Raw genomic sequence first — 23959 nt, forward strand, 5'->3', positions numbered from 1 at the left:
GCCTTGTTCTTAATCAAGTTCATCTGGAGAGAACTCTAGCCTCTCACTGAAGTGACACCATTCAAACTTTTGGTTTGTTTTTATGTCCCACGACATCACATCAGTAATTAAAGTGTGACTTATGAGTACTGCAGCTTGCCACTTAAGCTATTCACCTCTAAGAGTGAGATAGAAGAACTAATGACTTCCTCCAGAACTTGCAGCACTCGATCTGATTAAATTGTAAACACTCTCAAGTGCAAGCAACTGGGAAATTAAGCATGAACTGAAACCTCCACTTAGAAACAGTCTTAGAAGTCACCTCTTGCTGGAGTCTGCTTTGTGTCTATCAGTGTAGCTTCATTATTCTACCTATTTTTTGTCCATTGAGATGGCACGCTGTCATCTTCTAGATATCACATCCTTTAAGGAGGTAACAAAGACCAGTTTCTATTAAATGACATGGCCATACAATAAAGCAATCCTGTCTTTTGTTTTTAAAGCTGTCAACCTTCTTACTGAACTGGAATCAGACTTGATCTGTGATTTTTTCCTGAACCAATAGTGTCACTGAAATGTCCAAGAGACAAATGTGATTTGTCTCTGAAATGCATGTGGAGGGCTTTCTTCCTGCTAAGAGGCAGCCTTGCACTCTTCAGCCTTTCAGGCCACAGTGGTCCTTCTCTGGACTGGACCAAAAGAAGTCCACTGTGCTCTACCCTTGGGCCCTTTGAACCTTATAATCGATTCTAACTGCACCAAGTTCACGCATATGAAATAAATTTAATGGCTGAGCTAGTCCAGAACTCAGCCATTTCTATCTCCTCTTCCCCCCATCCCTTTTTTATTGGAGGCTTTAACCTCATTAGTATTTCAAGGAAAAAAAAAAAAAAAACCTCTGGCTCTTGTCCATCATCTTGCTTGTTGCCTGCCTTTTCCTGGCAGGCACAGCCTGAGGTTTCAATAGAGGAAGTGGGAAGGGACACAACACATTCAGAGCCTGTGAAAGACCTTATTTACCATCAAAGTGAAAGTTTCCAGATACTCTAGCTCTGTTTTCTTATGCTCTAAGTCTTTGATGAGGAGCTAAGGACTCCAGCCAGGGCTGCAGAGGTCTCTGTGAGAGTCCTGTCTTAGAGAGGATTTGGCAGAGTGAACTACAAGGTGTCCTGGAGTTGTTCATTAATTACAAATGATACTGAGGCATAGATGGAGGGGGAGAAAAGAGGGCAGAAACCACAGACAGCATGATAATTTTTGCAGGGCTCTCCTGAGAGAAATAAAAAATGCCACACAATTAAAATGAGTATCTCTCTGCTAGCTTACATTTGCATTTGCTTTTCCTCCCCAAAGCAAGTAGTGAAGCGAGCTTTTTAATGGAGTTACTTAAGTGCCTGACCCTCTCCCTAACTCAACTCTAAGTCTTTAGAAGGTGGATTTCAAATGTGGGTGAGGCCAAGAATCTGAGGACCCTGTTGAAAGAATATAGGATGTAATGTTTGAGATAATTAAATAAAAAATCATGAAGGGTAGGCGAAGGGATATTCATTTTAATAAGGCCTGCAGCCACTACAGTGCAGTGGTCTATGACTCATGCTCCGGAGTATTTTCCTAGCACCCATCGTCTTCATGATCCTCAGACCCCAGCACTGAATGGTTTTCTTAGTGGTCTTCCAGGCGTGCATGCAGAACACAGGCAAAGATTCTGGATGGGCAAAGCCTCCATGATGACTCAGATTCAAGTAACTTACTCTCAGTGCAAGATGCTCGCTCTTGGGGTCTATATACAGACAAGGTGTCTTGATAGAAAGAAATGTGACTTTTTAGTTGGGAACAAATGGCCAGAGAAAACATTCTACTCCATTCAGAGCACTAGATGGAAGTCTGTCTTGTTTACTTCATTGTTTTTCTCTTGGGAGTAAGTAATGCATTCACTACTACCTGCAGATCACAGAGAGGCTGGGTCCTGTTTGAACTGCCCACTAGCTGCTCTGTGGTGTATTTCCTGTGCCTTCTGGTTTCTTTTGTTTATTGTTTGCCAGGTTCTGTGAGGTCTGTCTTTTGTGTGCCTTGTCCTTTGTTCTTCTGCAACAGTCTGAAGCTCTCCACACTATTTGCCCTCTGCTTCTGGCTGCCTCTAAATAGCCAGATGCTAGAGAAACAGAAAAGCCATCTTTCCCACCAACATCATTCGTACTATTCAAATATCGAATCGTTAATATGAGAAGAAGGTGTGATTCCTCCTTGTTTCATGGAGGTCACAATCATATTTTGAAAAGACTTATGGGAAACTGGAGATTATTTTAGTGTAAATACTCAGGAAAGCATCTTTAGTTTATCTCAGGCTGCCAAATCTTGGAACAAGTTTGGTTGCCTCTTCCTGGCCTCACGAGTGTTCATTCCACTTATTTAAATGTCCCTAGCTGTACACCATGTAAGTATGTTTTGGGTAGAAAGCAACGGCTCTGAAAGTACGTGTGGATAATATCTAGGTAGCAACGCAAGGGGACCACTTGGTTGTTCAGATTTATAGGTCTCGGTTCTGTTCCCAAGTGAGGCTTCAATGAACAAACATTAATATCAAATGCTTTGGTCTTTCCACTTTCAAAACTGAAGGTTATGACTGATTGTCTATTATCTAGCTTCTGTGTGTCATCTGTCAATAAGCTATCATCCTCCAGTCTTTCAGCTATCACCTGTCAATCACCTACTATGCATTGTCATTCAACATTTGTATCTTTTAAAAATCCCAATCCTTGGAAACAGCTGAGAACAAATATCCTTGAATTTATACTGACATTGAAATTCTATAGTGAGACTGCAAAAAACTGCAGAGACACACTGTGTTCAAAAAGGACTCAGCTAGGGTGATGCTTATTCTCTGTAAGTCAGTGCATAGGTCAGGTCTGCTAGTTTTCTCTAATGTCCTCATTTATCACATTAATTGACATTTCAAGCTTTGACAGAAGGTTGTCTGCCCTGGGAAATATCATTGTTTGCTTTTTTCTTTTCTTTTCATTTTTTTTTTTCTTTTTTTTTTTTTTTTTTTTGAAACCAAACCTGTTTTGTACTAGATGAAAACTCAAAATCAATGTGTTCCTTGTCAAACGCGGGAGGGTCAATGCTGTGGTTGTTTTTGTTCCCAAGCAGTTATGTAACCGCGGGGACTTGTTTCTTTGCTTTCAGACTTGGTGCAAAACACATTAAAGCTAAACAATGGGCGGGATTCCCAAGAGCAGCCCTCACAAGTGTCCTTGTAGGTTTGGGAACCTCGGATTAGTTCCATCCTGTGACTGTGTGTGTGTGTGTGTGTGTGTGTGTGTGTGTGTGTGTGTGTGTTTAGTTAGCTGGCACGATACACTTCCCTAGGGTTGTGTTTCCTTTTTCCTGAGATTTGGCTAAGGGTAAAGGGTCGGAGTCACATGGATTGAAAGCATTTGATTGATGTCCAAGTCACCGCTGTGGCTGGAGCCGCCTCCCCTCGGGCTGGGGCCGCGTGAGGCCGAAGCAGCGGGCCGGGCCGGGCTCCGGCTCTCTGGGGACTGTCCTGCTCTGAGTCCCGCGTGTCCCACGCGCGCGCCGCAGCCGGAGCACGGTCCTCTGCCCACGACCCAGTCTGGGGCCAGCATGTGAAGCTGCGTGTTCCGGCTAGGACTCCGCAAAGGCGGCAACTTTGCGGGAGGCAGTGGTGGCAGCAGGCGCGGGGCAGCGCACTTGCCCTTAGCCCCGCGCCCGGCCGGCCACCATGAGCGACGAGAGCGCCAGGGACGCGGACAAGCAGCTTCGCCTGCGCGTGTGCGTGCTCAGCGAGCTGCAGAAGACCGAGCGCGACTACGTGGGCACACTGGAGTTCCTGGTGTCGGTGAGTGTCCGGCCCCGCGCAGGGCACCAAGTCCGGGCATTGTCTGCGCCAGCACCGGGCATCCATAAGGGTGACGAGGGGACCGCGGGAACCGCGGAGACCAGGGGGTCGGGCTTGTGGCTGAACGGGCGAGAGTGGCCAGGGCCTTGAAGAACTCGCGTGGGAGAAGTTAACCTCCGGCCATTCTGCCTGTCCCATCTGCGCTTAATTTTCTTTATCCATCTCCCAGGGCAAATTTCATTGTGTCATTTTCCTTATCCCCTTTCTCTCGGCTGGCTCATATTTTGTTTAAAAGCTTTGATTTTGTGCCTCTATTTGATACCTTCAGGTACATGCAACGTTTAAGTCCTCGAATGTGGTGCAGCGGGAGTCGGTTATTAGATCAACAGCAGTTAAGTCCCTTTAGGTATAACCATTGAAACCGTGGGTTCTGAGGAGGGGAGAGGAGAAAGAGCAGCGGGGTCACCATGCCTGGCAGCTGTTGCATATTAAAGCCACATGTGTGCGCCTCCCTCCCAGCTCTACATCTTCTTTCTCCTGATTTAAATCGCCCTCCACTTGGATCCTGCTCTCCTGTGCACTCTGACCACTTGAGAGCAGTGTCACAAAACTGGCCTCACGTCCGACAGCTTCAAGATTTAGTAGACTGGGTAGGAGCTGTTTCTAGGTTCTAGCATGACTCAGTGGACTTCTGCCCCCAAAGCATTTCTTCAGTTTCAAAGCAGGAGAGGAGAAACTCTGGGAAAAAGAACTCCCGAGGAATCACCTAAAGATGGAATTTTCCTCTCTGTGAAAAATACAAAGAATTTACAGTCGGTTCCTGTCCCTCCTCACATGTGAGAGCATCCTTCAGGGAAGGAGTTAAACCCCACCGAGATCCTTCATCACTAAGTTCTATACTGCCCCCAACTCCAGATTCTAAGGGAAATGTTTCAAACACCCAACTTCCTCCTGAGTTTCCTTCAGTCCGTAAAGCATGCACTAGCAGCCACCCTGTAGACAGTCACTTGGCTGTGTCAGGAAGAACATCTCAGGAGATGCTTAACACACAAATTGACTTCTCAAACTCAGTTTACACAAGCCTGGGGGCCACGTTCTCTGAGAAGGTCCATGCTTTGGGAGAATACCCTGATACAGTGATAAGATTATTGTACATGGTCACGTAGCAGTTATTGACAAGGCATGTTTTTAAGGAGATAAAATGTTTAATGGCTTAGAATTTGACTTTTATGAAACTTTGTTGGGAGCTAAGTCTTTGGATTTGGAGGGTCTGAGTCATTCTGAGAGAGAACCTTTCTGAAAACAGATGAAAACCGGCACTGCCAAAGCTAAGTTGCAGACACAGGCGCTCTCAAAACCCAACTTGTTGATCTTTAAGATGTCAGTGTTCTCCTGGCACAGACCTTCCGTCCCAGGACAGACGGGCAGAAATCTGAGTTTGAGGCCAGCCTGGTATACAAAGCGAGTTCCAGGACAGCCAGGGTTACATGGAGAAAACCTGTCACGAAACAAACAAACAAAGCCTTAAATACAAATAAAGTGTTTGTTTTCCCTTTTCTCTGAACACCTGATTGTTAGATTTAAAATTTCATTGCTGCAATAGTGAAGTAAGAGATAATAGATGGACGAAAGCAATTGCATTTTCTTTTTAGAAATAGTATTGTGCTCATTATTGAGAAATTACGAGCCATTCTGTGATTTGCATAAAAACATATGCAAATGCACTTAGTGGCTCAATGTTTTTCTTTTCTGTCCCTCCCTCCCTCCCCCTTCCTCTCTTTCTTCTTCCCTTTCTCCCTCCCTCCTCCTCCTTCTTCCCTCCCCTCCCTCCTCCCTTCTTCCCTCCTTCCTTCCTCCCTCCCCTCCCTCCCTCCCTCCCTCTCTTTCTTCTTTTTCTTCCCCCTATCTCCTCCTCCTCCCTCCCTCCCTCCTCCCTCCCTCCCTCCCTCCCTCTCTTTCTTCTTTCTTCTCCCCCTATCTCCCTCCCTCCTCCTTCTTCCCTCCCTCCCTCCCTCCCTCCCTCCCTCCCTCCCTCCCTCCCTCCCTCTTTTTTGAGAAACAGCCTCATTCTGCCGTTCTGCAGCCCAGAACTGGCCTGACACAAACCATGAAGCCCAGGCTGGCTTCAGACTTGGTGGTACAGGGTATGAACTTCATGCTCAGTACCCTGGATGTGATTTTAGAAATTGACTCTGGCTTCTTTTTGTCATAACTACTTAAAACCTCAAATTTATTCATAGTACATTCTTCAGTCTTCTCCTCAGGGAATTGTTTGCAGCAGCATTATATCCCCTTTGAGTTTCGCTTGGTCATCTGTAGTTGATGTGCTCAATTTAATTTTTAGATTACACTAGGCTCATTTGTGCCAAAAGCTTAAAAATATTTCCATTGTTTGGGCTGAAAATTTCCCTTCCAGGAACCCATTCTAAAGGAATGATGGGAAATGGAGACAACCAATAAAAGATATCTTTTTATTTAAAGAATTAGTCATAGCATTAAACAAATTGACTGATAAATTCATTGCCAAAGCAGAAAAATAAACCCAAACTAACAGGTCATTCCCAAGTCATTACAGATCTACCTGGAGCTCACTGGTTTACATCTGTGCCTTAGCTTTATGTTGACATGGTTGACGGATGACTCCTATCTTTATTAGGAAAAGGAGGAAGACGTAGAAAACACATTTAGCTTTACAAAAAAAAAAGTGTGTGTGTTTACACATTCCTACAAATTGGCAAACAAAATGGTATTTCCTTGAGGAAAAGTCACAGCAACAGATCTTACCAGGTCTTAGCAGGTCTTTCTAGTCCTGTGTCCTCAGTTAAACCCTTTGGCCTTTTGAGGGGAGAACACTTTTCCACATCCTCTCAGAGGCTCCAAACAGTTGAATCACTGTCTTTTCCCTATATATTAACGTAGTATCATTTTGTATGCATTTCTCTTTAGTTACTATTCAGGAACACATTGTCTGCCTTCAGGCGGCTGTCACTTAGAGTGACAGGCCCTTTTGGGAGTGCACTGTGCTCTTGCAGGCTTATGTCAACCTTTGTTGATCTTTGAAAGCAGGCTTTGTTGGGTAGCTCAGGTGGGCCTTGAGCTAACCATCCTGGGGATGGGTACCCTCCTATCCTTCCTGGGGTTACTGGGGTGTGCCTTTGTACCTGGGAGGGGCACTTCTTCCATACTCGGTAGAGTCCTGTTGGGCTTCAAGGCTCCATTATGTCTTTCTCCTTGGGTATTTCCTGCTTTATACCCATTCTACTAGTAGCTGAAGTACTTGGTGCATTCATGGGTTTCCTTGGGTTTTGTTCTAGCAGACTGATCATAAGTTCCCAGAAAATCCAGACTATTACTTGGTTGCACCCCTGCCCTTCAATTTTGTGTAACTCTTCTAATGCTACATGTGATAAATCAATGTTTACTGAGTGAGTGAATGACTATATCAGCTGATGAGTCCTGTATCTCTCTGTGTCTCCATCCTGTTTTATAAATATTTCAGTCATCCTTAAACTTTGAGTTTGCTTTGTTCTGCACTACCTTTCCGTGTAATGTGTTCTGAATTTTCATCTTGATCATTGCTAAGTTACATTATTTAGGTGAATGCTCTGTAGATGCGATGGTAGAGAATGACCTAATCTGCTCACATTTCTTTCTTACTTTGGCTTGGGAAGTGAAATTTTGTGCTTCATTAGAAAGAATAGAAAACAATTCTAGATAAATGGTCCCATAGAACTAATAACCAGTAGTTAATGTCCTAGTCTGGACAATAATTGGTGGCTTGCTTTCTCTTTTCAGTTCATGCCACAGTTTGGGATCATAGATCATTTGAGTGGACTGTGAAGGATGACGAATGGCCCTTGGAGGTTATGCCCGGTGGCCCTTGGAGGTGTGTGCCCGGTGCATACACCCATTTGTATGTCTATATCCATGTGGCTCAGAAGGGCCCTACTTGGTTTAATGGTTGGTCTATATCCATGTGGCTCAGAAGGGCCCTACTTGGTTTAATGGTTGGTCTCTACTCTCTTGAAATTCTTAACAATTTTATCTTTCAACTTAGGGTTTGAAAGTGATGTCAGATGGGGCCAGAGAGCAAGACCCCAGCAGGCAAGCACATGAAGGGAACAAGTCTTTTATTTCCATACCATTGCTATATTTTCCTTCCAGCATTTTAAACAATGCTTTTATTTCTCACTGGTCCGGGGACACTGTCTAGCTGTTTCTCAGTGAACTTATGGAATTGTGGCAGGATGATCATGCAATTTCTGGTATAAATCAGGATGCTCGTTTCTAATCACAACGAGAAGCAGATGTGCGCTGGGATTGTTCCTGGCGTGTTGTCAGGTACAACCATGCAATATTATGGGCTTACCAGGCAAAGACTAGTGTTGAACCTTATGAGAATAAATGACTTTGATATTGATTGCTGTTCAGGTTTTGATACCCTAAAATATGAGTCCTGTCTGTGTTACTGCAGTCATCTCTAACATCTTTAGGCTTCTTTTTCCTCTCCAGTATATGTTCTAACAGTAATAACATTTCTCGAGGCTACTGTGCAGAGGACATGAATGGAGTGTGTGAGATTCGTCCTTGGTCTGGCTCATGTGAGGGCAATGGTAGGTGGTTTATTTTACTTCTGCTGATGATAAGAGTCAGGCAGATAGGTCATCATCAGATTTGCATTTTTTCTTCTACATTTTTTCTAGACCTTCTGGCATGGTGTTCTTTTTTCAAATTGCATTTATCTATTTGTTTTTCTGTGTATATGCGGACCCATTAATATTCTTATAGGGGTCAGAGGACAGCTTGAGGAAATTGATTGTGTCTTTCCATGATGTGGGTTTTGGGCATGTGCCTTCTGAAGGCATCAGGCTTGGCGGTCAGAGCCTTTATCTTATCTGCTGAACCATCTCACCAGGGGCCTCACTCATGCTATTCTTTGTGGTCATTCAGGTAACTTGAAGGTGGTGAGAAACATTTATATTTCATGTAATAGCCACCGTCATTTACATGGTACCTTACAGCTCTCACTAAACATTTGCATTTTCTGAATCTGATTTGGTCTCTTAGCTTCTTGCACGGATGCTCTCTCTGGAGCTCTGGAGGCCCCCCAGCAAGCAGTGGAGGGAGCTGAATTTTATGGCTTCGGACTCACTACTTTGGCTTCCCCTGGTGTTCGTTTTTATACCTTTGCCAAAGCAGTTAAAGAAGCTATTTTTTATCTAGATGACCCATTCCCAAAGACAGTGGGGGGGGGGAGGCTTCTGTTACTTGCCCTGTAGCTTTGCTTTCTCAGTTGGAGGCGCTGGGAAAAACACACATGCAGACCAAGCAAAGGTAAAGCAGAATGAAAGGCACCTGAAGACAATCCTTTCCAGTCCTGACTGGCTTTCTCAAGGCAAACACTCATTGATTGGCCATATTGTTACTAATCCTTGTCTTCTGGACTGAATTATCTTCTCTCCTCCCCCCAAAATCATATGGTGAAGTCTTAACCCTGTGTTAGAAAATTGCGCTGAATTTGCAGACAGCATCTTTTAAACATGGAAATGAGCTTAAATAACTCTGTCAGGTAAGCCCTGATCAGTGTGATTGGGGTTTGAAGAAGCAGTGATTCGAACACACACAGAGATACCAGGGATGCATGCCCGTGTGCAGGGCCAGACTAAGGGAGGACACAGAGAGAAGGTAGCCATTTGCAAACCGAAGAGAGATTCTTACAGAAGTTTTTCTGTGAGGCAACACGTTTTGGTTTGAAGTATAAGTCTGGTACTTTGTTTGAATAGCTTGAGGAGCCTGGGCACTGAGGGAATGAAGAGAGGACACATAGTGAAGCTGGGATCAGGTGGGGCTCTCTGTCCTCTACTGCCCTGACCCTGACACCAGGAACCTCTTCCTGTTTAGTAGGTATAGCATAGTGGGAGGGGTTAGCTTGTCTCAGTGGGAGGTCTCTGGAGGCTGGAGGTCTCCCTCAGGCTATGAACCATCCAGGAGGAGGAAGCTATAGTTGCTTGCCTTGCACATACTGATCAATCCTTTGGAAGCACTAATACTGGGACACTGGAGAAAAGCTTGTCATTTCTCTTAAGGTTGGCTATGGCTACAAAGGTGATGGCTTTGCCAATTTCCCATGGGCCAATTGGTCTCTGAGTCCTTGATATGGCCTTCCCATGTCAAAATACACATTCACTCTGAGCTTCCTCTGCTTCTTACAACAGCCTGAGAAGACAAATGGTGTTTAGGTTAGGTATTGGAGATATACACAGAAGTTAAGCATTCTTTATTGGAGTAAAAAGAAAAATGCATAGATAATTACAGTTGTGTGTTGGAGCTAAATCATTAGAGCCATATGCAAAGAGTCATAGAGGCACCAAGGGACACACTCAGTCTGGGAGTAAGGGCAGTTACAGTCGATGCCAGAGCTGGCCCCTGAAGGATGGAAAAGACTTTGCTAGGAGAATTGTTTGTCTGCCTGGAGTAGCATGTGTGTTGTGGTATTGGTGTGGATAAACTTGGCACCCTGGCAGTGCTGAAGCTTTCCTTGTGACTAGAGGGGAAACAAAAGTCTTTCATGCTTTTTGTGTATTGGTGGAGATGAATTAAGATGCTTCAGTTTGAGGAAGGTACCACTCATGAGGAATCCTACTTTAACTCTAGGTCTTAGGGATCAACTGGAAGGGACAGCGGTTGTGCTAATAATCTGTAATTCAGAGAATGTCAAGGTATGGAGAAGGGGCAGAGTTTCATTTCAAGATTTGGTTCTATCCCTCCTTTTACTGCTTCCCTCAACTTGTTAGTCTCAAAAACATGGCAGCAGGCGGTTCCTTATTCCTTTTAATGTGGTTAGAAGCTTAACTAAGTTGGTACTGTTTGCTGAGGGAGAGTACTGGTCAGTAATCACAGAGGTTACACAAAACATAAGCATAGTCTAGCCTGTACTAGACAGAGATTTGGGCTCCCGCTGAAGTAGGGCTGCTCTTGGGGTCTGTACTCCTGCCCTATTTTCCTCCTATGCTTTGAGATAGCTCTCCCTAGCCAAGACACCTTGCTGACCCCTGGAATCTTGAAGTGATTCTCCTAAGAGTGTGTGGGAACCATGGTGTGAGCAGCCAGCATGTGATAAACCAAGAGAGATTATGTTTTGTGTAGAGAACTCTCATTTAGCCTGCTGGTTTCATCTACATACCTTAGCACAGTGATGCCGTTTGTATAAGAATAGTATCTATCGAATTTAGATTTATTTCTTAGAGAAGCTGTTCAGAGTTTAGGAACAACTGGTTACACATTAGCCATTGTTGCTACTGTATAATGTACAATGTCTGATATAAGATGGAAGGAATGGAGAAGATTTAAAACAAGCAAATAAACAGCAACAACAAAAAACTCACAAACACACACACACACACACACACACACACACACACACACACCAAACATTCAACAGCTGTGGGACAATTCTGGGATAAATCTTTGGTTTTGTGTTCACTGAATAGGACAAGCAGAGTACACTGGAGGACACAGGACAGCATTAGGTCTGTAGGTCTGCTGACTAGATAGGTAGAGCCATGATTGAAAAATCAAATGCAAGGGACCAATGAGCAGGGGGAGGAGGTAAATTAATCTGCTTTTGGATGTTTGGCTGATTTACAAATTCTCCTATGGTTTTTGAGGATAGGATTGTGGAATCTAAGGCATTTTGAACAGAAGGTATAGACCCAGAAGTTAGTCTGGGTTGAGATTGCACAAGGGGACAACATGGAGGAAAAAAACAACAAATGGAGGGTAAAATGTTACAGAGCTACTGTTCAAATCAAGGTGAGGGTACATGGATGACTTTGACTGGCCATTGAAGATTGAAACAAAAAACCTGGTGGTGGGGGGTGAGAAAGAGAGGATAGGAGAGAGAGGAGAGAAAGAGAGCGAGACAGAGAGAGAGGGAGAGAGGAGAAAGATGAGAGAGGAGACAGAGAAAAAGAGAGAGTGAGAGAGAAAGAGAGAGAAGAGGAGAGGAGAGAGGAGAGAGAGGAGAGAGGGAGGGATGAAAAGAGAAGATGGGGAGGAGAAAGAGGAGAGAGAGGAGAGAGAGGGAGGGAGAGAGAGAGAGAAGAGGATGGGGAGGAGAGAGCAGAGAGAGAGAAGAGACAGAGAGGAGAGGGAGGGAGGAGAGAGAGAGGGAGGAAGGGAGAGAGAGGGAGGGAGGGAAGAGGAGGAGGAGAGGCAGAGGGAGTGAGGATAGGGACAGGGATAGGCATGGGGAAGTGTGTCCCAAGGTCAAAGAAGGATCTTGTTACCAGAAGAAAAGTCTGAAAAGAAGGAATAAGTTGAGACAAGAGAAATAATGGGACCCGAGGAAACGTTTGGAGCTGTTTGGTGGTAAATATACAGAGAGAAATGGATAGAAACTGTGTTAGTTAATATTTTTTTATACTTGCAGTAATCTCTGTTAGTACACAGCTTAAGGGGTGGAGGGTTTGTTTTGGCTTTCAGTTTGAGAGAACACAGCCCATCTTGGTGGGGAAGGGCATGGTGGCATGAGCATGAGGCTGCTAGTTGCATTTCATTGGCTGTCTGAAAGCAGAGGACAGGAAGTGGGATGATAAACCCCTCAAGGTCCGCCCTCCACCCCGCCTGTGCCCAAGCACCTATATTCTTCTGTGGGACCTCAACTCAACTCATAAAGTTTCCAAATCCTTCTAAATGAGTACTACTAGTTTACAGATTCACGAGCCTGTGGACATATTTGCATTCAAATCATAACAGTAGTATATGGAGATGATTTTGTCCAGAAATGTTGAAAGATGTGGAATACAGTTAAGAAGGAAGCCAGCAGAGAAACGGAAATGAACATCAACTACACAAATGTTACTAAAGCTGGGTTATGAGTAGGTTGTCCCTTAAGCGCTTGTGACCACTTCCTCAGCAGGCTGTGTAGCGCACCACCCCTTCAGATGAGCCATGGTGAGGGCCTCTAGAGCACTGGAAGGAGAGGCAGGCACTGGATAGCATTCAGAAGGCTTCCTGCTACAGAACGTACCCAATTTAAAGCACCATTGCCAATGTTCACAATGAGTAGGTTGTCTCTTGAGTGTTTGTAACCACTTCCTCTCCCTGCAGCCCGAGAAGTAACAGAAACCTGGCCTCCATACTGTAGTGCTGATTGAATGCCCAGAGCAGGGACCAGAAAGTCCAGTGACCTGGATTTAAATCCTGGTTAGAAGATTACAAACCATGTCCTGAAAAGGCCAGGGGCCTTCCAGGAGGCTAGCTGGTGGCTTGCTCTAGGAAACAAAGGATGCTGGTGAGGCCAAGGGAGAATGAGAGTTAGCAAGGGGTGCAAGGTGAAGGGAAGTTCAAGGTTTCTACCTGGAGTCTCCCTTTCCCTATGAAGTAGTAAAGCGCTAGTTTTCTGTCTGGTGTTCTGTTTCGGTTGTTTGCTCTTACTGAAAGTGATGTACCCTGGAGAGAATTGTAAAGATGTACACTCAGGAGTAGGAAAGCAAACCAAACTTGGACATCCGAGCTTCCGTGTATGGCTGCTGTCTTTGTAGACTTACCCCTTCAAATGTGACCTTAAAATGTGAAGCCCATGCATTTAGAAGTCAAAGTAAAGAGCTAAGCCCCTTGAGTTATTGCCTATGTTGTGACCAGGTTAAACTTTTGAAAGTGACGATAATTGTTACAAAAGCTCACCTTGTGACGTCTAGGCTCATATGCTTAGATGTCTAGTGACTAGTTGATGATTAGAAAGTGTAGCCTTGTTGAAGAAGGTATGTTCCTTAGTGGGTGGGGAGTGGGGAAAGTGGTGCTTGGAGGTTTCAGAAGCCCACATGATTCCTAGTTAGCTCTGTCTGCTTCATGCTTGTGAAGTGAAAGCAAACTCTCAATCATTGCCCCAGCCTGTCATGCCCGCCTGCCTTCCTGTCTGCTGCCATGGCCCCTGCCCTGCTGATCTTGGACTCTACTCCTGTGGAACCATGAGCCCTAATACGTGCTTTCTTTCATGTAATGCTGTGGTTATGGTATCTTATCATGCCAATAGAAAATAACACACACACACACACACACACACCTTAAATCACATATATACATACACACTCATACAAATGGGTTATCTGACAACTGGTATGATTAAATTGTCTCTCATACATTTATCATTGTATTGTGGAGGGCTCTTTTACCAAATACTTAGTATTGATAGCAAGTAAAAGTCTTATGACTGTTTTTTACCCACTAGTTTTACTTAAAACTTGCATTAATTTGCATAAATTAAAGTTTGATAGATGAAATTTTATTATTTTCCAAGAGGTTTACTAATTCAAAATTTTTTGCTATTATTAGAATTATATTTGCTATATTAAAATTAATATCTTTGATTTACAAAATTACTATTATATCCCAGGAAAATATCCCTAGAAATGTTTTACTTCTTAAAACTGCTGGCAACTCACACTTCCCATGGCATTGTGCACAGTGAACTCTGGGACATCGAATATGAACATCTTTTCTTTCTTTTCACTCATGTGAACAATTTCTACCCAGTAACTCAATAAGGATAATATTAGGGAAACTGATCATTTAAATGGAACTCTTGCTTTGAGTCTTGGATTTTCCTGGGTAAGTTTGTTGTCTTCTTGCCTTACCGTGTAGCTCAGCATGGTGCACAAAAGGGCGCCATTTTGTTGGAGACAGTCTATGCCAAGAACATTGTGTTTCCTCACTAATACAAAATACATACTTTCCATGAAAAGGCAAACCCTTCATTTGAAAAGGTTAAATCGTCTAATTCTTACAATAGTATTCCAGTGGGTTAAATTTAGAATGCTGATATGAAACATTCTCTGGGTTATATAGCAAAAGTTTAGCAACGTGGAATGCTGGCGCCATGCGTTTTTACACTTTAAGAATGTTGTCTCCTTTAGTCTAGGAGGGACTAAGATCCAGCTTAGCTGCCGCTGTGGCCATTTGAAATATCTCTGTAAGTTGTCTTCTTGCCAGAAGGAGAGACTTTGTAGATGGCGACACACTTTGAGAGGTTGTGCAAGAGATGAGGATGTTTCCTTTAAAGCCTTGTAATGCTTCACGTTGGCCTTCTGTCCATGTTCCCTTGGAATTTCAGCCTTTACTTATTTGTGACTGTTGACCCAGAGAAGGAGTTCTTGGGATTCCTGAAATGGCACCTCCTTTCGTACCGCTGTCTTTCTGTTTTACAACAGGGGTGAGGTCTAGGGAAAGACACTATCGTGCTGTATTCATTCACCCATGTGCTGGCTATTGCCAGTATCCCAAAAATGTTCATTCATCATTACCTCAGAGGTCAATTCTAAGGGTCAGGAGGACTTTCATTTAGTATATAGCTTTAATACACATGTCTATCTTATGTAGAATCCTGTTTGTTATAGTTTTACACAGTTTATTTTGACTCTATAGACATGAGTTCATATCCTTACAAAACTAAAACTCAAAAACCACAACACCCTAGAAATGCCTTCCGACTGCCTAAACACTCATTATTCTCATCTGTAGTGGTGAACACTTTTCCCTCTATGCAAGACTTAAATGTCTCAAGGCCATATCTCATTTTGCAGATTTCCTTGTAGATAAGAGAAAGGATTTTTTTTCTTTCAGGTTGTGGCAGAGTATTGTGAGCAGAAATGACAATAGGTAGTTTCTAAATATATAATGAAGGGTGGGAAATTTTCTTTTCTCCTTTTCTTTCTAATTCTTCCTGGCTGGTATGAGGATGTGGTGGCAGACATTGAGGCAGCCACTTTGGACCATGAAATGTAAGACACATGTTGGGAACAGCAGAGGAAGAGAAAAGAAGTTGACCATTTCAGGGCTGGCTTACTGTGCCAGATGAAATGAATCAGTGTTTCTGTAACCGCTGTGAAATCATCACATTTGGATTCCGAGCTTTCCTTCAGTTGTTCAGGTCATCAGTGGATTGATCCAGTAATGCATTTTCTTATTCTTATCTAGTTGAATTTTTAAAAAAATTCTTCTCTCATACACTACATCCTGACTGAATTCCCCTCCCTCCTTTCCTCCCAGTCTCACCTCCCACCTCATCTGTTCCCCAGATCCACTCCTCCGTTTCCTTCTAGAAAAAAGCAGGCCTTTCAGGGATATCAACCAAACATCATATGTGAATGCGTTTATCATCATAATACTTTTAGTTTATATTTAATTTGAATCATATTTAGTTCAGTCCTGGTTTTCATGGATTATACCCAAACTGAATGTTTAAATGCTTTTCTACAGATATATTTTAGGGATTTATCTTAAGAAAAAAATAGTGCTTAAATTATAAAGTTTATATATACTGATTTTTCTCAGACTCTGGGATGGTGTGTTTCTGATGGATGTTTGTAAGGGTATTATTCAGCTGCTTTGACCTAGACCAGATACCACAGGTTGAACAGTGCAAGGGTGCTTGTGAATGGGAACGCCACATGCTGTCATTATGGCCGTTCTGCATCCTTTGGGCTCTAGTGAATATTTTGACACCAGGCCTAATGGTGGTCCAGCAGCATGAGATGCTCAGCTGCACCAAGTTACTCAGAGATCTTGGTTCTCTCTCTTACTGCTCTGCTAGCTTCCAAGGACTAATGAACCCACAATGTAGGATGTGAGCCCAACATCCCTGTTCACATGGTTTCTCCAGATGGTTCCAATGTACAGAAAAGATGGGGAGAGCACAACACTTGGTTTTGGCATCGTTTGCATGGTTGAAGTTGTATTACGTGTCAAGATCCCTTTCACATCCCAACCCTCAGGGGTTGGAAGGTGGGAGACAGAGTGGAGGGCACAAGCTCCATCTAAGTATGTGACCTAGAAATCACACATGTCAGTCATTCTGACTGTTGTCCTTGTGTTGAGTAACATGACCAAAGCAGCTATGAGGGAAATAGGAAAATATGTTGAGTAATCAGATAGCCTTGTGCCCTGCTAGAATCTTGGAGAGTCTGTTCTAAAGAAGGAGAGAATAAATACAGGGGCAGGGGGAGCATTTGGAGCCCAGTGACAGTTTAGTCTCAGTCCCTTAGAAATGATAAATTTTTAAGCTTGGATTTCTATACTCTAAGAATTTACTGTGAAAATATAATTATTTCTTTCCTCTCTTCTGAACCACACAGACATTTATTTAATACTTATTTCTTATATAAGGGTTTCTATCAGTTTGCTTTATGGGATGGCTACTCTTGGTTCAACTTGATACACTTGGGAAGAGGGAACTTGGGCTGAGAAATGGTCTGTGGGTGTGTTCTATACTTTATTGATAGAGGAAGACCTAGCCCACCCTTGGGGAGTATATTCCAAGGCAGGTTAGCCTGGGCTGTATTACAAAGCAAGCTGAGCCATGTTAGGGGGAGTGGACCAAACTCCATGGTTTCTGCTTCAGGCTCCTGCCTTGGGTTTCTTCTGTGATGGCCTGTATCTTGTAAGCAAAGTAAATTCTTTTCCCCCTAAGTTGATTTGGCCATGGAGTTTATCACAGCAACACAAACCAAATGAGAAACCTCCATGGGAAAACCTTGGGACATTTGGAGATTGTGTTTTGTAATTCATAGAATGTTCTGGCATCTCCAGAGACCCAGAACAGTCTTCATCAGGTATTACATGGTTGTTGTATGTCCTGTATTATAGCTCACAACATCTACAGATATTGGTAAATAGTAGAAAAATGTCTGTGTGGGTGAGTCGGAGAGAAATAATTTTCACAGTAATTTCTTAGAGTGTAGAAATCCAAGAATCAAAAACCAGAGAATTTTAAGGGGTCAAAAGAGAATTCTAAATAGATCCTCTCTGTGGCTGTTCCAGAGTGTTTTGCCCACGATCTCCAGTGTTTTCTGATTTGTGGGAAAGGTTTGGTTAATCTGGAAGGCAGATGTCAGGATGGGGGTCAGAACTTGTTGACTTGGGAAGTGCAGAGGTGACTGAAGAGGGGAGGATTGAACGTGGTTCATCTCAGGCAAACCCTCAGGAGCAAGAGAGTTGCAGCAGCTGCTGGTTGGCCTAGAACTGTCAGGGCCAGGCATCCACCCAGTCATGACCCTGAAGTCAGCATGTGCTGGCCTCATGGAAACAAGAAGGCACGGTAAACCTTCTAAAAATAGATGACCTTGGTTCTCCTGTTGAATATCTGTTAATACACATCATTAAGATTGCTGGTTTCCGTTTAATTATTCTTGGGTCAAATTTAGATCTCTGTGTACTTAGTGTTTCCTAGTAGGGTTGACTCTTTGGTTTTGGTTTAAATATAACTCTTGTCTTTAGCCTAAATATAATTAAATCAGGAAGTAAAATTAGTATATATATTCTTGTGAGCTCTGCATTTGGTCAATATTACATATGCTGCTTTAGCAGAAATTTAAAAATAATTTAAACATAAAGGTCATTGCCAAGATGACCATCATGCCTGAAAACGTCCACTCTGCCAGGTAGCCTGTATTTCTTGATAGACAAGAAGAGGGAAGAGTAATTGGCATGGCAGCCATAGACTGATACTTGATAATCAGGTTAGCTAAGGCTATTTCCTTAGTTTCTAGTCAAAAGTAGCATAAGTGTATAGTCAGAATGTCTGAACAGTGTTGTGAAATGGGTGAGCCTAGCTTATAGTTATAACACGAGAAGTTGATGTTCCTTCTGTGTATAAATAGGATTGTTTCTATATGTTGAAATTAAAATATTTAAAATACTATGTGAATATGTTTGTATGTATATCAGAATGCTCATGCCATGGGACATATGTGGAGGTCAAAGGACAACTTTCAGGCATAAGAAGTTTTTTCCCTCCATCTTGCTGGTCTGGGAGCAAAGCTCAGACATTTGAGTTTGGTGGCAAGGGTCATCTCATCAGCCCAGTATAGCGAAAGTCTTTGAAGGTCGCAGATTGTCCTAGTAACTTTTCTGCTGTTGTGAAGAGATACCATGACCAAGTCAACTTACAAAAGAAGGAAAATATTTAATAGGTGCTTGCGTAGAATCCCAGAGGCTTAGTCCGTGATCATTATGGAGGGAAACATGGCAGCAGGCAGGCACACATGGCACTGGAGAAGGAGCCAAGGACTTTATCCACAAGCAACAAGTAGAGATAAAGAGAGACATGGGCTTTTGAAATCTCAAAGGTCACCCTTAGTGACACATCTCCTCAAATAAGGACACACCTCCTAATCCTTCCTAAATAGTCTACCAACTGGGAACCAAATGTTTAAATATATGAGCATATGGTACTATTCTCATCGAAACCATCACATAGAGAATCTATTGAAATGTGAGATTCTTTCAAATGGAGCTAGAGGTAAAGCCATGGCAAGAAGAACTCTACTCCTTAGCTGTGGGATTTAAGGCTTTTTCACTGTTTTTCTCTAAGACTGAGGCAGGTGTAAGGAACACGGTCAGTGGGATAAACAGCTCAGAATCTAGGATTTTGATGTTTAAACTCAGTTTAGAACATACATTTCTGTAATTGGGTATTTGGATGAGATTTGGGTTTCCTGGCATTTTGGAAATCTAAGCAAACATTTTCTGAGAGATGTAGAATGTCAGCTAGTATATAAGGGTGCTTTTATTAAAACAAGAAAAAGCCTGCTTATTGAACTTAAAAAATGCACACATACTTCCTGTTTTGCACTATGTGTCTCTCCTACAAATACTTCTTACTCAGATTGTCAGAATTCAAGAGCATAAGTCCATTATGATAGTCTGTATTTTTGTTTAGACTAAACATGTAGGAGCGTTTACAGTAATTTTAAAAATAAAAATGAAACTTTAAAATTCTGTTTTTAAAAAAAGGCACAAAATGGAACCAGAATGATTTTTGGTTGTTGTTGTTGTTGATTCCAAATCAGCTCTATTGCTTTATGGGGGACGGGAGTCTTATTTTCAGTATTTAATAGTTTATAGTCAAGGCAATTAAAATAATGTTTCGAATATGTTCATAGTATGATTTTAAAGAATTATTTTAAAAGGCATCTGTCCTATTTTTCTTTTCTTTCCCTTCTATTCAATTCAATTCTAGTTTTTGACAGAGTCATTAATGTAGCTCCAGCTGGCTTTGAACTCTTTATTTTGGGGTTGGGAGAGGGCTCCACAGTTAAATGTGCTGACTGCCCTTTCAGAGAACCGAGATTTAATCCTAGCACTAACATGGCGGCTCAAATCTATCAGAAACATGGTGGCTTACATCTGTCTCTAAGTCCATTTTTAGGGAGTCTGATGACCTTGTCTAGTCTCGGCCATCACAGTGAGGATCTGGCACAGACAAAATACTCATGCACATGGTATAATGAAATAATGAATCTCAAAACATACAACCTCCAACCACCCATTATCCTCATGCCTCAGCCTCCGAATCCTGGGATCACACATTTGCCGTATACCACCCCGCTGGGTCCTGATTTGTAATGTTCTAGAACATGTGTCTGGAGCACAGCAGTAAGTGTCTGTTATTGTTGTAGGCTTGAAGAACGCATGCCTGGCAAGAAAGAAAGCCTATCTGTTTACCCAATACTTTGTATCCCAGCCTAAGACACTACATTAATAAAACATAATATGTTTAGATATTCTAAATGTCTACAAGAGTAATGTCTGCAGAGAGAAGGAATAGAGGTGTGTGTGTGTGTTGACATTTTATGTAAGGCAAGACATTTTATGTAAGGCAAGAAGGCACACATTGAATTTTTTTCTGTTAATCTCTACATATATATGAAAGTAACTTACCTTTCTTTTCTCAGTGAACTGGTTAACTGTAACAGGCAGTATTCTGGAGGAATGTACTACTTTAACCCCTTAAAGTATGACTATGAGGTAGAGGTGAGATAAACTCCAGGTACGCCCCAGCTATACAGTTAATAGGACAGTCTAGGAAGAGCCTAGTTCCTCTGCTGCTGCTGCTGCTGCTGCTTCTTCTTCTTCTTCTTCTTCTTCTTCTTCTTCTTCTTCTTCTTCTTCTTCTTCTTCTTCTTCTTCTTCTTCTTCTTCCTCCTCCTCCTCCTCCTCCTCCTCCTCCTCCTCCTCCTCTTCCTCCTCCTCATCTCCTCCTCCTCCTCTTCCTCCTCCTCCTCTTCCTCCTCCTCCTCCTGCTCCTCGTCCACCTCCTCCTCCTCCTCTTCCTCTTTCTTCTCCTCCTCTTCCTCCTCTTCCTCTTCATCTCCCTCTTCCTCTCCTCCTCCTCCTTATTCTGTAGCTTGATTTCAATGTAAGGGGCAGATGTATAGTTTTTGGAGGTATAAACTATAAATATGCTTCCTTATTCTGCTATAGGTTCATACCATCAAGGAGCAATTTTTTTCTTTGAGACAGGGTCTTGCTATGTAGCCTTGACTGGTTTTGAACTCACTGCGTGGACCACTTGAACTCATAGAGATCTGCCTGCCTCTACTTCTCTGTCTCCTGAGTGCAGAGGCATGTCCAACACCACTTCTGGCCAGGGTCCCTCTTTTGTGGACAGCTTTGCTCAACAATGTTCATACCCTAGCAGCTCTGTGCCTATTGGGAAGGCACTGAATCCACTGTTCAAATTCCCAGTGGTGTGAACTCAGTAGCACATGCCTGGTTGGCTGACAAGATTCTATGAGGAAAGGAAGTCACCAGCAAAGTGAGTATCTCAGCCTTGAATGAGAGGGGTGAGGGTGGAGGCTTGTCTTGAACATGCTGCTGAACCTGAAGGCTGTTTTACAAACATTACCCAGGACATTCCTGACACAGTACCAAACCAGTATGTAAAGTGATTTCAATCCAACTGTTTAAGGCTTTTCCCTGATAGGAAAGAGGAAGGGAGAGTTTTGCAAGCTCTCTCCCCTGATTCTTCGGTTGTTGTCTGCTGATGACCCTATGAAAATCACCCCCTTGAGACCATAGGCATCTGTATGCAGTCCTCTGGGTCCTACAAACTGTCACTAGGAGCAGCTGCCAGAGGTGAGCTGAGGAGAAAGGCCACTTACGTAGTGTGGAAAACATTCTCTTTCTGCTCAGCATCCTGGGTCCTTGAATCCTGCTGAATTTTTCAGAGGTTGGAAGCTTGGGTGATGGATTAGAAATACTTCTGGAGAATGTTCCAGTGGTGCAATCGGTTAGCGCGAGGTACTTCTAAAGAAATACTTCTGGAATTAGTTTTGCAAATGATGTCTTCAAAGCGGGCTTTTGTAGGGCTTTGTGCTGCAGCACACAGAAGGATGGGAATAGGTTTATCAAGGTCATCGTTACCACAGAAGGATAGGAATTGGTGAGTCCAGTTTTTAAAAGTATCACGAAGGGGAAGGGGTTTCGCTGTCTGTGCTTTTTGATAAGGTTTTGCTCTTTCCTCTTCCGTTTTTCTCTGAGGAGACCTTTCTATGGCTCATACATCACGCAAGTTAAAAGGAAGTGCAAACACAATTAGCCCAGAGAGCTGCAGTCCTTTCCAGCCCCTTCTCTTTTGTGCTATTTGTGACTTGCCTGCCTGATTGTTTCAAAGTAAGGAAAAACTTGGGTTTCTTATCTCTACTTTATCAAGGAAACTGATTCTGACTGTGGTGTGAACCTGACAAATGGGGGCTAAAATCAGCCTGACTGCCAGTGTACAAACTCATCACAACAGGCAGGCCAGTGTATTCCTGTGGACTTTAAAGGCAATACTTGCCTAATGAAACATTGGAGTATCAGAAATCAGATATACACTGTCTTGAAGAGTTAGAGGGATGCTGTATAAGCCCATGTGTAGTTTCGACTTCGAGGCTTTGTGATTTTCTGTTGTGTTCCTTAGTTCTCATCTGGGTCATTTGGACCGTCATTTGGTGTCACTCCTGCCACAGTTGGATAACTAGGTTTCTGAGTACTAAAGGCTCATTAACCGTCAGAGCAGAGTGCACCATGTGTGTGGTCAGGATTATCACTGAGAAGACAAGCTGGGTTAAGGGTTTAAGTCTCAGATTATAAGATAAGATCTATTCCTGCCTGGGAGTCATGAAAGGAACAGGGGTTAGTGGTTAACCCAGCTTGAGATCTGTGGTCTGGGATTGTCCAGACAGTGCAACAGATTTGTAGGATCTCTGCCACCTTTTAGACTGAAGACACGTACTTCCTATTGCTCAGCCTGTCTTGGCTTGTTCTGGTTTGCTACCCCTTCCCCAAGACTCCCCCAAAGAGAAGAGCCTGGGTAGACAGTTTTCTGGAGTGCCTGGCTAGCTTGAAGTTGGACTTTAGGTGTGTAAAAAGTCCATGGAACTGACTATCTCCCAAGGCTAAGGCTCAGATCTAATAAGTAACTCACAGAGAGATGCAGTGTGATTGCGTCGTCCTTACTTTCACAGGAGATTAAAGTAATTATTTGAAGTAGCTGTTTTGTAGTTGCTCTTCCTAGGCCATTGTTCACCCAGGAAGGCTCATTAATGTTTTATGATTTTTTTGAGTAATTTAGAAGAATATTTACCACCTGTGCAACTTCCCTTAATAAATCAAACCTGTTCCCATCTGGAGATGAAGCCATTGAGTAAGGCTTGGGAACCTGTCAGGTTGCTTGAAGGCTGCTCATTATTTTGCTCAGCAGGTCTGTTTGGCTCCCACTGTGGACATCTGGGAAGGTCCTTCCTCCAAATCATGCACATCCAGGTGTGTACAAGAGGAACAAGCTCAAATAAGGGGAACAGAGTAATTGTCTCTTGCCTGTCATTTGAGCCCAATTCTAGTCTTACCCTATTATTAATATTTCTGTCACTTAATTTGTTCAAATTCTAGCACTTTGAATAGTTCCTTCCTTGATTGGCAATACTGTTGCCAGGACTTATCTAGTAATTCTAGAGGAAATCAATCAATCTATCTATCTATCTATCTATCTATCTATCTATCTATCTATCTATCTATCTATTTATCTCTATATCTATATATATATCTATATATATCTATATCTCTCTATATATATATTTCTCCATTATCTTCATTTTAGCAGACCAAAGTTCAAAGTGGGCTGCCTTGTTAATTAACCTGATATGGGCATTTGAGAAGCATTTGTTGCTGCTGAAACCTCTACATTTCATGCAAAGCAGTCTAGGGTCCATAATGCAGTTTAGTCATCAAATTTCCACCCTATATCCCAAACCAAAAATGAATAGAAAACTCCAAGTCTCCAAACCTCAAATGAAA

At 42.8% G+C, this 23959-nt stretch overlaps 1 protein-coding gene across 1 annotated transcript in view; it reads left to right on the plus strand.

Annotated features, from left to right (window-relative positions):
* The first annotated feature begins 3596 nt into the window (after positions 1 to 3596).
* The window catches only part of Prex2 (phosphatidylinositol-3,4,5-trisphosphate dependent Rac exchange factor 2), a 209296-nt gene continuing 188933 nt past the window's right edge, over positions 3597 to 23959 (plus strand). Inside the window, exon 1 of the mRNA XM_032907637.1 lies at positions 3597 to 3841. Coding sequence (XP_032763528.1) covers positions 3725 to 3841 — 117 coding nt within the window. The 5' untranslated portion in view covers positions 3597 to 3724. The remainder of the gene's footprint in view (positions 3842 to 23959) is intronic.

The sequence above is a fragment of the Rattus rattus genome, chromosome 1 (genome assembly GCF_011064425.1).
Source record: "Rattus rattus isolate New Zealand chromosome 1, Rrattus_CSIRO_v1, whole genome shotgun sequence".
In the NCBI taxonomy this organism is placed as follows: Eukaryota; Metazoa; Chordata; class Mammalia; order Rodentia; family Muridae; genus Rattus; species Rattus rattus.